This window comes from Channa argus, chromosome 20 (assembly GCF_033026475.1).
Source record: "Channa argus isolate prfri chromosome 20, Channa argus male v1.0, whole genome shotgun sequence".
In the NCBI taxonomy this organism is placed as follows: domain Eukaryota; kingdom Metazoa; phylum Chordata; class Actinopteri; order Anabantiformes; family Channidae; genus Channa; species Channa argus.
Genome location: NC_090216.1, coordinates 1,295,570 through 1,309,605, shown reverse-complemented (window position 1 = coordinate 1,309,605; position 14,036 = coordinate 1,295,570). Strand labels below are relative to the sequence as shown.

Below are 14,036 nucleotides of genomic sequence, written 5' to 3'. Positions count from 1 at the left end.
AAATGAAACAGCCAAATTCTACATCTAAAATAAGTTTTTAGCCTTTACATTCTTGCATTTTTCATTTTCATATTTTGCAGAAGACTGGTGGTAAATACTCGCTGATGAATGTCTGATTGATAGATGTAAACCTTCATTTTCAGATGGTCAGAAACACTTACTATTACTACAGCGTCACTATTTTTACACATCTTTATGCTACTACTCCTCTTCACCTTCCACCCACTGGCCTGGCACCAACACAGCCTGCTCTCTCAGATTTGCCTGCTTTAACCTCCTGACAATGTCCAAGGGCATCAAGCACCTAAACCTGCGGCAACAGAGCCTCTGCAATCTCTACCAGTGGACATTAAAGTTCCAACATGTAACACCTTGTAAAACATAGTCAGCACCCATATTTTTCAAGCTGCTTTTGATGTGTAATTTCTCCAACCTCCAACCTTCCCTGCCATTAATTAGCGAGTTGGAGTCTGTGTTCTTCAGACTTTCTAAAAGATGTCGTCATGGTAGGTAGGTACTGCGGCAATAGTAGGCCAATAGAGAAGTGCTGTCCTACCTTTGCAATTAAATTGAATATCAGAGCTTTGAATAGCAGTAATTTCATTAGCAGACCTTTTATTCCTTGTTATATCTTCTTCTCCATGGAAACTGATGATTTAAACAACTTTGCAGCCAAATAGGTTATGCCAGTAACCAACGCTGCCAGCACATGGACACATCAAAACATGTAAACTTTACATTCTCCATTAGACACAATACTACACCTGCTTAATATTGTGTAGGTTTCCGTTATGCTGCCAAACCAGCTGTGACCTGTAGTGGCAGGGACTCACAAAGACCTATGCATGTGTCCTCTGACATGCTCGAGGTGCCACTCTAATGACACTTAAAGGTGTTTGAGCACTTGTGTTTGAGCTCGTCTTACGTTTGACGCGCTGATTTCTGACACTGATCAGAAATAAACGTTTTTCTAGTTCAAGTTTAGGACTGAATAATGAAAATTGCTTCTGAAGACCGTTCTGCTTCCATTTTCTCTGGCTCCAGGTCTTCAACAAAATGAATAACATGTAAACATATAGTCAAAGAGGGTAAGTTTGTCTGTCTGTAACTAACATGCTCCTGCTATCTTGTTAAGATATGGCATCATCTGGCACAGACTAACCAGTTATAGTGGCTTTCTGATAAACATGTTTTGACCAAATGCTTCATCTTAGCCGACAGATCATCTGCATTACTGTAATCAAAGTTTGGCACTTCCATTTATTTTTCACTAGTTTACTTTCTAGCTTTAATCCTGCGAATAAATGATGCAGTCAAGGATAAATCCTCAAATACAGAGCAAACAACTTCTACATCCTCAATCTGGCTTCAGGATTTCCACTCTGAAGCACTTTTACATGGTGGCTTAATAATTACAAGTTGACGACAGGGAACCGTTCGTTAATATAATCACTGTTCTCACAGGTTCTTGTCAGATTTATTGTGACAGAAAGGGAAAAAAAAGCAGATAACTGTGAAGTCAAACACCCATAGTGTTATCATCCCCAACACATCTTAGCACTCATACACAGACGTGAATTGTCTAATAACCCACTTGCACCATTTATTCACCTTAAAGTGAAAGGTCAAATTCTCCCTCCAAGTCACTCCACAAATAATTTGCTGCACCAACAAGCGGACGTTTTTTGGGACATCACACCTGTCTCATCGAACACAAACAGGCCCCCTACGCACTGTGACTCCGTGATTACTGCCTGCAATATTTCTCAATCACTTGAGCTGAAATCCCAAAGCGCACATATGCACTGAGGCAGACAGGGGCTTAGAGTGATGAGGGGAGAGGAGGAAAAAACAGAAAAGAAAGGGAAATGGCAAGAGAGGGATGAGCAGAGAGACACGCATGCCTGACCTGCATGCCAAGTAGCCATCTTTGTACCCACCCTCTATTTTTTCAGCCCTTCACTCATTGCTGTGCTTCTACTTCAGCCCAAACACATGGGCACACACTCATCCACCGATCTGTGCTTACACAAATATTTTGTTTCATCTCACCTTCACAACACATGCACACATGTATTCAAATACATACATGAACACACACCGCCACAGCAATACAGACACACCTGGAAAACACACCTGGCTGCTTGGGGACAAATGGACCTTCCCTTTAAAAACACACACATGCGTTTATAACAGAAAGCTGTGTGTTTATCAGGTCCACCTTTCTTTACATGAAGAACACAAACAAATGCATCCACGTACATTAAAAAGATCCACACATGCCCGCACACAGAGTCCTGCACTTCACCACCACCACTTCGTCATTCATGCAGCAGCTCTTGAAGCGTCACACAGCCATGGCAGCACCACGGAGGAACGCCGAAATGTCTCAGCTGAGGATGCAAGGACGTGGCTAGAGAGGGTTACCGTTGCTAATTAATGAGTACGTCGGCTGCCGGGTGCATCCTCTTGCTCCACACGCCTCCTTCTTCCTCCTCCCCTCTCTCCATTGTTTTTTTTAAATTTAATCACTGCGGCTCTGTGCCTTTCCCATGCCCCATGGATCCGCCAGAGTCCCCCTTTGCCGGTACCGGTAGTAGCGCCTAAGAGGCAGTTAGCATCCCTTCCTGCCCCTCCTCCTCCCGTGCTCTGTCGCTCTCTCACACTCTCCCTCTCTCTCTCTCTCAGCCCTTGTCCCTGACATAAACCATAAAAAATACCTCCCTCCTTCCTTCACTGTCTCTCCCTGTCGCTCTCCCGCTGCTGTTGCCTCTCACTCAGAACAGTGTGTGCCTCTCTCCAAACCCAGTCACTGCCAGCCATATGATATCACTCAGCTGCCTTATATGGGAGATGGTGGGTTGCCATGACGACACCAGACTCCACCTGTTTCTCCATCTCTCCCTCTCTCTCTTCCTCCAGTCCACTTAGTATTTCTTCAGGAGATAGATGGTGTGGTTTGGATAAATGGACACAGCACAGAAACACACAGCCCTGCCGCCCTATGGAGGAATCTCATTTTGGCTGTTTTTATTTCAGTGACTGTCCACACCTCATGATTATTGGTGAGAGTTGGAATGTAGATGGACTGACCCACTGGCTCAGCTCCTGTTCACCACATAATCATAACTGGTTTATAAAATGCCCACATTATGTTTGGCACTGCCTGTCAGTGTTAAGACCCTGAGATACTCGAAAATTGGAAAATTTTGATTACATTTTTAGTTCTTCTTGTTCTATATAAACTACAATTACCGGATCGCAGCTGTATGCATCTACTAAACCCTCAATTTGAAGTTTAAATGCATGTCTGTCCAGACTAATGTACTCAAATCCGTTTATCCCTGAGGACACGAAATAATTTCCCCAAGAGATTCCTGAAAAACTGTGCAATACAAGTTCTTGGGCCCTGGCTTTGTTTGATAAACACTTTTTTTGATATACACTAGAATCCAATAATAAATTGGCTAACATCTCATTTCATTGTAAAGCTGAATTATCCTCAGTATGTCATTTCAGGTGACCCAGGGTCCAGGTTGTTATAATTTTCATTTGGCTCTGTCCTACCAGTTTACAAACTACACCATAATTTCATGAGTCATTAATAACATGCATCAATGCTACAAATGAAGCCTTCACTCCATTTTGTCACATGAATACAACTGCGACTGTGTCCCAGGAGGTAGAGCAGTCATCCAGCAATCCCGCAGTTGCTGGTTCGATCCCCGGCTTCTCCAGTTTTTAATCACTCTGATATTAAGTGGACGATCCTTTTACGTTTTACCAATTTTTTTCCCTACATTTTCTCCAACACCTTTGGATATCGGGCAAGAAAAATAACTCAGGTACTTGCCCCTGTATAGAAACATATACTCTCCCCTCGTGAAGGCTCTGCATAAATATTAACCATGAAAGAACAAAAGACAAACATCGAGAATATGCAAATATCAGTCGGGGCAACAAGGCACCAAATTTGATTTTTTTACTTACAGTTTATATTCGGTTTGTTTTAGCCTCTCCCTGCTGAGAACAGCTTACACGATTCATTATCCTGTATCCTGCCCCTTTACACAGGCATATTCGTTGCCAGTTTAGAGTAGAGAATGTGTAAAGCCTTTCTAATACGGCTGCTTTTGATGATTTTCAGTATGCATGGCATCTTTTCTTTGTATTCTCAAAGGGCCGTGTGCTGCGTGCGCTGTATATCCTGAGTTATCACAAAAGAACCAGGGCATTAACTGTAGCTGACATCTGATTATAAATAACTGCTTCATGCCTACCAAAATAAACTGCAATATAACACATGGTTAAAGGTACTGTGAGGCAGGAAGGTCCTGTAGGTCTTCTGACCCTCAGAAGCAGTTCTTGAAAAGGAATAATCCAACCTCGACTCTGTTGACCACGACAGATGCAGCTGCAATAGTAACATCAGAGATCACTTGATAATGTCAGAGGATGTGGTGCATTCAGGGTGAATTTACCTGTCGTCCAGCAGCAGAGCCTTGCGACATGGTGCCGGGGCTGTTGGAGAACTTGTTTTTGTGGAGATCCATTAGGGCGTCTCGCTGTCGTTCGATGTCCGCCTTGTGGATGCTGTTCAGGGCCTCTAGGCTCTTGGCGGCCACAGCGTTGTGCCGGCGGTCCAGCGAGGAAGAATTAAACCCCCCGTTGGTGTTGTCAGGGAACCGCCGGGTCCCGCGGCCGCCGCCGCCAACCAGGGTGTGGTAATCTCGCGGGTACTCGGCATCACCGGCAGAGATCATGGGCCCCTTTCTCTTCTCTCGACCTGCAGCAGAGGGGAGGGACGTAGGAGCAGGGTGGTGGATTTGAGGACAAGAGGAGGAGACACACTGAAGTTAGCAGAGAGACACTTATAAATAGTTTTGTGGAGATCTTAAAGATACACTTGAGTGAATGCAGAACACATAATTTAGTCTTTCTCAGAACATTAACTGCAACTGTACATACTTCACTTTACTGGCAACCAGTCAGTAGACTAATGGTCCGTTTTCCAGGCAGCCAGAACTTTTCTTTGTTTTTTTATTTCACACGGTTGCAGCTGTATTTTTAAAAGGAAAAACCAAAACTGAGGCCTCCTAAACTTTAAAACTGAACAACTAAGGCTCTGACTTGACATTATTGGTTAACATGACAATGGGAAATATGTAGCTTTTTAGGTAATATCATAGTCAAGCAAGTAAAATCAATTTACTTCAAAAAGCAGAATGATCAATTATTTAAAAATAAAATGATAAAAAAGCAGCATCCAAATTACGTGTGAGCAAAAAGTATTTGAACAGACACTACTTTGCAATGGCTGCATTAAGCCTGCAACTCCGTAATATCACCCATTTGTTTTCATTTGTTTGGCGTTTCCTGCTGCCTCCTTCAGTAGAATCTTCTTTCAGTTCTTCTTTCTTCTTCAGCAGGTGAAATGCATGGTAAGTTGGGTTAAGGTCTGCTGAGTAACTTGTCTAATCTAAAACCTTCCACTTTTTCTCTCTGTTGTGGGTCATTGTCTTGTTGCAAGACGATGATGACGTTTCCAATTAGTTCTGATGCATCTCCACCACCAAAACATGTACTGAGCCCATTCTGCTGAAAAGAGTCTGCATGTTGTCTGATTCTTCCAGCTGATGAAGTTGACTTGAGTTTTTCTTCACAGCTAAGTGCGTGAATGCCTCCGATTGTTCTGCTTTTTTTCTCCAGTTTACAATGTGTTGCTGTTCCCCACAGACAGCTTGGTTTTCATGTTGTTTTTAGAAACAACTGCTCACAAAAACCAAGAGGATGCTTTTAGAGCCATTTAATAAAAAATAAAAAAAACTTAATAAGCGATCATCAATTTGATTTATTTTGTCTCACTTAAACTTGTCGAAATGAGTCGACGCCTCCAAGTCATATTAATGACCATGTTCCTAGAAGGTGGAGGAGTAGCAGCAATCTTCCAGTTTACCAATAAACCTAAACATAGTTATAACTCATTTGAAAGTCTTACTCTTAGCCTTTCACACCCAAACTGGAAAACTCAAAAACCACTATAATTTGTTATTGTGTACCGTCCTCCAGTCCCTTATTCAGAGTTTTTCTATTGAATATTCTGATTTTCTATCTGATTTAGTGCTTAGTACAGATAAAGTCATTATAGTGGGTGACTTTAACATCCATGTAGATGCTGACAGTAACTGTCTGAGCACTGCGTTTAATTCATTATTAGATTCAATTGTTTTTTCCCAAAATGTAAATAAACCCACTCACTGTTTTAGTCACACGTTAGACCTTGTTCTTACGTATGGAATTGAAGCAGATAATTTAACCATATTTCCTCACAACTCTCTTCTGTCTGACCATTTTTTAATAACATTTGAATTTACAATAACGGACTATATAGCAGTTAGGGAAAAATTCCACTATAGCAGATGCTTAAGTGAAAAAGCTGTCAACAAATTTAAAGAAATTATTTCTTCATCATTTGCTTCACCATATGTTAATACAATGGAAAGTAGTCTCCTTAATGTTACTCCTGCACAACTAGATTATCTTGTTGACAATTCTGCAGCCTCACTACAATACTCGATAGTGTTGCCCCTCTGAAAAAGAAGGCAGTAAACCAGCAGAGGTGATCTCCATGGTATAGTTCACAAACACGCAACTTGAAACAGGCAACACGGAAGTTAGAAAGGAAGTGATGATCCAGAAATTTAGAAGAATCTCATTTAGCCTGGAAAAATTGTTTAAAAATGTACAAAAAAGCTCTCAGTGATGCCAGAACAGCATATTATTCATCATTAATAGAAGAAAACAAGAACAACCCCCGGTTTCTGTTCAGCACTGTAGCCAGGCTGACTAAGAGCCATAGTTCTGTTGAGCCTAGTTTTCCCTTAACTCTGAGCAGCAATGACTTCATGACCTTCTTTATGAATAAAATTTTAGCTATTAGAGAAAGAATTCACCAGATCCTCCCCCCAAAAATTACAGATAGATCTTTATGTTCAACAGTGCTAGAGTCATCGATAAGGCCCCAAATCCCTGTTAGACTGCTTTTTACCCATAGATCTCTCTGAGCTAACTTCATTTATTACCTCATCTAAACCAACAACCTGTCTGCTAGACCCTATTCCAACTAAGCTGCTCAAGGAAGCTTTACCCTTAATAGATACGTTCATATTAGATATCATCAATCTATCTTTAGAAACAGACTATGTACCACAGGCCTATAAGGAAGCTGTAATTAAACCACTACTTAAAAAACCCTGTTATCATCCAGGTGTTTTAGCCAATTACAGACCAATATCTAATCTCCCCTTTATTTCTAAAATAATTGAAAAAGTAGTTGCAAAACAATTATGTGACCAACTTTATAGTAATAATTGACTTTCAGTCAGGATTTTGAGTTCATCATAGTACAGAAACAGCACTGGTAAAAGTCACCAACCATCTTCTCATGGCCTCAGATAATGGACTAGTCTCTATATTTGTTCTGTTAGATCTTAGTGCTGCATTTGATACCATTGATAATAACATTTTATTACAGACTGGAACATGAAATTGGGTTTAAAGGAACTGAACTAGGTTGGTTTAAATCTTATCTGTCTGATAGATTTCAATTTGTTCATGTTAATGATGAATCCTCCATGCACACAAAGGTTAGCTATGGAGTTCCACAAGGCTCTGTGCAACATTATTAGAAAACACTCCATAAATTTCTTCTGTTATGCTGATGATACCCAGCTATATTTATCTATGGAACCAGATGAAAATAATCAGTTATTAAGCTTCAAGCCTACAAGACATAAAGGACTGGATGTCCCACAATTTTTTACTTCTAAACTCAGACAAAACTGAAGTCATAGTATTTGTGCCCAAAAATCTCAGAGATATGATGTCCAACCTTATTGTTACTCTAGATGGCATAAGTCTGGCCTTCCTCTTTGATAAAGCTTATAGTTAGTTATAGTTATGCTGCTATAGGCTTAGACTGCTGGGGGACCCACCCCCCAATGCACTGAGGTCCTTTTCTCCTCTTGACCCTCTCTCCTCTCACCCCACAATTGTCACCACTGTATGACATTAATTTAGGGTAATCTTTTTACAACAGTTGTCTGTCTCCTTCTCTCTGTCCCTTTCTGCAGGTGTCCCCAGCTTTGAACCTGCGTGTCTTCCAGTGAGCAGCTACTGGTCCTACCAACCTGCCTGATGTTTTGTTGTTGCTTTTTGTTGCTCTTTTTCTTTTCCCTCTTCACTTTCCACTCACCCCAACCGGTCAAGGCAGATGGCCGTCCACCCTGAGCCTGAGTTTTTCCTCTCCACTGTTGCCTAGGACTTGCTCCAGGGAGAATTGTTGCATTCTCTCTATACATCTATATAATCTTGACTTTATTCTGTAAAGTGCCCTGAGATGACTTTGTTGTGAATTGGCGCTATATAAATAAAGTTGAATTGAACTGAATTGAATTTATCATTTTAAACACCTGTCAGTGACACGTATCAGTACTGTGCTTAGTGAAAATATGAGCAATAAGATGCTAAAAGGTGCCATGTTCTATGCTGTTTAATAAATCTAGATGTAACTACCAGTCATTAAAAGCAGAAATTCTGAATCAAAATTCTGATTCAGGTTTTGATTTTAAATCCAAATATCTTCAGTGCATGGCAAACACTAATTTTCAGAGTTTAGTGACTGGTACAAGCAAAAATAAAACAGGGAAATCAATCTAAAAATATCAATATATTATCCATAATACTGCACAGTATGCCACATACAAATCTAACCAGTGACAACTTTTTTTTTTTTTATATAATTTGGCTCAAATAAAATAAGATGCGCTTGTGAAGTGTAGACACTCAGTTCAATTTAAGTGTTTTGTCTCACTGTAGCTTCACACAGCCAAATTTATGAAACTTGTCTCTATTCGAATACATGTGGACCTGACTGTATATTTATAGTCAGCAGGCACAAAAACAAAAGAACACGGCATATTCAGACGTGTCACTGTGCTTTAAATTGTTCATTACATTGTAAATAGGTGGCGTGTTAGTGCTAATATTACAGTACACACTGTGTGTAAACACACTGTAGTTAATAGGTTAGACCTTGAGGGACATCAAGTGAGCAGCAGTCACAGTGTTAATGTGCTGTAACAATGCTCCAGCAGTAACATCAATACACTGATTCTGTCCTTGAGCAAGCAGCACAGTATATTAATGGCTAGAAGAAACTGTTTTCTTTGGGTTGTTTCTCTCTGAAATTTAATACCATCCTATTGTTTACACACACACACAAATTACAAACACCTCTGGCAAAGGATTCCTTGTGAACACAGCTGCAACATCTGTCTATTCCAACAACTGTCCTGGGAACCCTGAGGCATTTAAAAAAAAAACCCTGCTGTTATGACAGTTGTTGTTTCTTACAAACATGTCATACCCAGTCAAGAAAAAGTGACATGAATGGGGGATGATGTCTTCTTGCATGGGAAATGGTTTAGTGCCCTCTTGTGACCACTAGTACTCAAAACCCAATCAACTCATTGTAATGGTTCTTCCCTCACTAAGTCTGACTTTTACAAATGGTGAAGTGGTTTATGTACTTGCACAAGTGGAAAACCAAATGACATAAAAATAAAAAGTTAGAAAGTAATGTTCAAGGTATATATCAGAATATACTGTATCAGCAAAGGGTTAAACTGCACGTATGTAAAGAGTACAGTGATATACATACAGGAGTTTATGACACTAATGGAAAACACTGTAAAAACAGCAGTTAATAACAAACTGCAGGATTTTAAAGAAATGTCCTTTTGTGTTCTCCAAGTCAGAACAAATTGGCCAATGTAAAGAAACCAGTTTGGTAAAAAGACGTGATCACTGGTTAAATTAGGAGAATATCACGCTCTGCTACTTATGGCTACATTATCGTAGATTAAATTAAGGGCAGCTGCACTCGTCCATGGACGGCAGGCTCAGTGGTTACATGCGGAAGTGTCAGTCTCTAAAGCAGCATTATAAAGCACTTTGCGTGAAAGCAAAACATTTACCATTTAAAGCATGTTACTTACCATGGGAGAGGGAAATGTTGAGCCAACCAACATAGACTGTGCAGACCCTCATCTCTAATCTTAGCTATGGATAGTTTTTCCATTTTATAAATTCTCAGTATGTTGTTGCTGTCATCCTGCATTAGTTTAAAAAGTGCAGTGAACTGAAAAGTACTGTTGTCCTGTGGGGGTGGTAAGTAACCACCACAACAAGAAAATCTAATAATATTTAAGAGAAACCAGGAAGTTTGATTATTCTCCAGCAACTGTTCTGTGCTGCTTGGTACAGAAAGTATGTAGAACCTTCAATCACAAATTCCTGTGGCGTCACTGACCGATACGCTTTGAAACTAAACCACTGTGCAATTTTGCGATCAAATCATCACACTCGCATCAGAGAAAGTCTGCGAGTACCATTCCTCAACTATGGTGTTTACTGGAACCAGAGTGGGAAAATATTTATGTATTTTTTATCTAGTTACACAAACACTTACTGTACAAAATAGTCACTCACGATTAGTTTTTACTAGGCTGTATTTTAGATGATGCAAACTGTCCACGGCAACACTACAGGTCATGTAATTTACAGAGTCTCTATGCATTATCGATCTGTGCTATATCTTTTATTTGGTTGCTGGACTGCAAAGATGCACTGAAGCAAGACCTTAAACTTTATTGGCTTGTAGTTGAACTATGTAATACAGCTTGAAATTCAGACAGTAGATCATCTGATATCCATATGTATACTCCACATTAGAAACCAACATGGAAAAGCAGCACACAATCTGCCTTATGAGTATGAAAATAAGATGTTTTAGCCAGTTTTTATAAATAACTTTATCAGTACACTATTACTCAGAAAAAATCTTATTCCAATATTCCTGCAATCCTCAATAGTTCATTCTGTCCTGTGAACCTGAAATGTTGGTTCTCTGCAGATGCAGCCTAGCAACAGCAATATATGGAGCTGTAAAGTCTCTGCTGGTGATAGAAGAAACGGCTTGAGTTGGTCACAGATGTAAATCTTCTGATAGGAACATAGTAGCAGCCAGTGAGTGTTACAGTGGATATTTTAGACAGTTTTTGTAAATAACTTCTCAGCTTCTATTCTATTCCATTACTTGTAATAATTTTTTTCTAATATTATACGAAACTTGTCAACTTGTAGGGTCTGTCAGCAATTGGTGGCTGATTGAATATTACCATTTTCCTACACAATAAGCAGACCGAGTCTGATTTTAGGCCTGAATCTGTTGCCTCGACAAATCTTCATTTGCGGTGATGTGGCAATCAGTGCACATTCTAAGTTAAAGCTGATGCTGTGTCAGTCTTGTCTGGCTGGGAGGACCAAAACATATTGACTGGAAGGGGTCTCTCTGCCTCACACCCAAGCAGAGATGTCAGAGAGATGACACAGTACAGTCGTGTGGTGGTAAAGGTCATGAAGGGCTGTGTGTTATTGGCATATAAGACAGATGCCAAAAGCCAGAAAAGTGGTGTAGATGAAGATGAGAAGAGAAGAAGGGCAGACAGCACTACAGAAAAGAGCCAATGACAACTGGATGTTTGCCTCTGTCAAGATGACATCACTCAAATGTCATGCTGACATGCAGCTGCAACAAAACTCTGCTGGGCCTCTACATAGAAAACATTAATTTTAAACTAATGTTTATCAACACTTCTCTTCATTATTTTATCCATCATTGCTTCTGTTCATTTTTAATTTCATATATTACATCACAATCTGGCCTTTATTTGTATTCAACCAGAGGCAAACTGTACTATAGAAATACAGCCTAACACAAAGCATGACATTACCCACCATGTGTAAAACAAGGTTCAGGGTGGGCTCTGTTTTTTTCCTAACTCTACCATGTCATTATTGCTGCTGGTGGTAGTTAACGGGCAGCCACCTCCTCCCAGCTTGCTCCCGGCTCCACCTCCGTTATTATGGTGCTGCTGCAACAGGTCCAGCCGATTAATTTTCCTTTAATAGTCATTTTACCCAGAGCGTCAAATTTTCAATGCTCATGTTGTTGCTGCTGGGAAGATGTCATATTTCAGCTTCACTAACATGCATGGAGAACCTTTTGTACTGCTATGAAAACATGCATACAAGCCCACAAACGATAATGTTACTACATTTACAGTAACAAACCAGCTTATTTATACTGACCTTACACAAAATACTGTATAAAAAAAAAAAAATCCTAATTCTAACATACACCTACAAGATTAGTTTCATTCAGTTCTTCTTGCTGACTGCAATAAATAAATGTGTTTCTCTATCTCCCACAGACCCACACACATGCTTGTTTAAAGGTCTCATGCTGGGCTGTCCACATGGTTCATTTCTCTGTGTTCATTAGAGTTGAGGGGAAACTAAAAGCCAAGTGAGTGATTGTCATTGTGCCACTGATGCCACATTTCATGTGCCTGGGACACATTCCAAAAAGCTGCTCAAGGCCACATCCAAACATGTTTCATTACGAGCCTTTAAGAGCGTATGTGTGTGTGTTGGTAGTACAACGTCTGCCAGGCTTTGACAGGCCATTTCTTAGTTTTATGGTTTCATTGGACTGAGGTCTAATGATTTGTACTCGTCTGCCTCACTCAAATTTACGTCACATTATTTTGTTCTTGACTGTTTGATATGAAAGCTGTGTTGGAGAGTGTCTTGCAGGAGCAAGGTACACTTTGCTGAGGACTGTGGTGTAACACACCTATCGAATACTTAACACACCTGGAGAATGGCTGAAGCAAAATAGAGAAATGACTGATCAGATTTCCAGTAGTTAGGTTTCTTAAGGCCATACAGTATAAACTCTGTTCCTCGATTACCCAAAAAAGCCGGTTTCTGAGTAACCTGGTTGCTTCAGTGCATGTAATTGCAATCAATGAGGTTTTGGTTGTCTTGCAATTCCATTGCACAAAAAAAACACTGCTGTGAAAATTGAGTATATTAGGCCAAAACTTCCCAAAAAGATGAGTAACTGCTGAGATTAGCTATAGATTACAACATTAGAGGCTCTGAAAGCACAATCTGCAGCATAATTTAGTTTACGTTTGTCTTATAAATGTAACCTTGTTGTTTTAACATTTTAAAATCTATCACAAATTAACAGAATGCCAGGAAATTACTCAACTTAAGGCCTTTGTGAAGATCCTGTGCTCTCACACACTTGACCACAACCAGAGCGGTAGAATGTGTGGTGATCATGCAGAAAACAAATAACATTTACCAAAAAATGCAATATTAAAATGTTATTCAACCCTATGAAAAGGCTCCATGTTTTTGCTGACTATCCAATTACGACAAATGCCATCAAAGCCCATGGATATTATGGTATTCAGAGTCATGTGCTATGAAAATGTCAAAAATGAAAGTGAAAATAATTTCAACCGATAAGCGTAAAAACCAGGGGACTAATGTGTTTGTGTTGAAGAACATTGACAAAATGGTTAAAAGACGACTCACAACAAGAATCCACATTGCAGGAGCAGTGGTTCTTCCCTCTAAACGCATTATCTTCTGCAAAATACAATCTGCTGCTAAACTGACAACAACAGCCCTCGATTCACTTATGACAGTTAGAATTTTTGTTCTCCCTCAGCTGCCTTTCTCCAGTTGCCACTGACTTACTCATTTATTAATTTATTGATGTTTTCTCGATCATACTCCAACCTGCAGCTATTGGAATGATGCCACTGGCTGGAACAGAGTTCACTTCAGTCTCTCTTTCTCGCTCTGCCTCTCCCTCATAAATTCTCTATTCATCAGAGACCATTAATTAAAAACGAAGGCACTGTGGAAGAAATGAGTGAAATAGGAAAATAACTCTGCTTCTCCATCCATAAAGTATAATATCCAGCTCTCTAGGGCACTCAAATTAAAATATAACCCAAACAAGATCAGAATGTGAACACTGACTGGGCTATATTTGGAGCAAGCCTTTTGCCAACTGTTGCCGGCAGAGAGGCGCCGATTCAGGATCACAG

At 40.0% G+C, this 14,036-nt stretch overlaps 1 protein-coding gene across 14 annotated transcripts in view; it reads right to left on the bottom strand.

Annotated features, from left to right (window-relative positions):
• Positions 1-14,036, bottom strand: part of srcin1b (SRC kinase signaling inhibitor 1b) — an 87,800-nt gene that overhangs the window by 50,899 nt on the left and 22,865 nt on the right. For 10 of the 14 annotated variants that reach the window (XM_067488920.1, XM_067488922.1, XM_067488923.1 and 7 more), the window contains exon 2: positions 4,482-4,786. In XM_067488920.1, the coding sequence (XP_067345021.1) occupies positions 4,482-4,786 (305 nt within the window). Of the gene's footprint in view, positions 1-2,262; positions 2,388-2,427; positions 2,804-4,481; positions 4,787-4,968; positions 6,257-14,036 lie in introns of those variants that run through there. The other 4 variants (XM_067488931.1, XM_067488933.1, XM_067488924.1 and 1 more) reach the window with 3 other exon arrangements.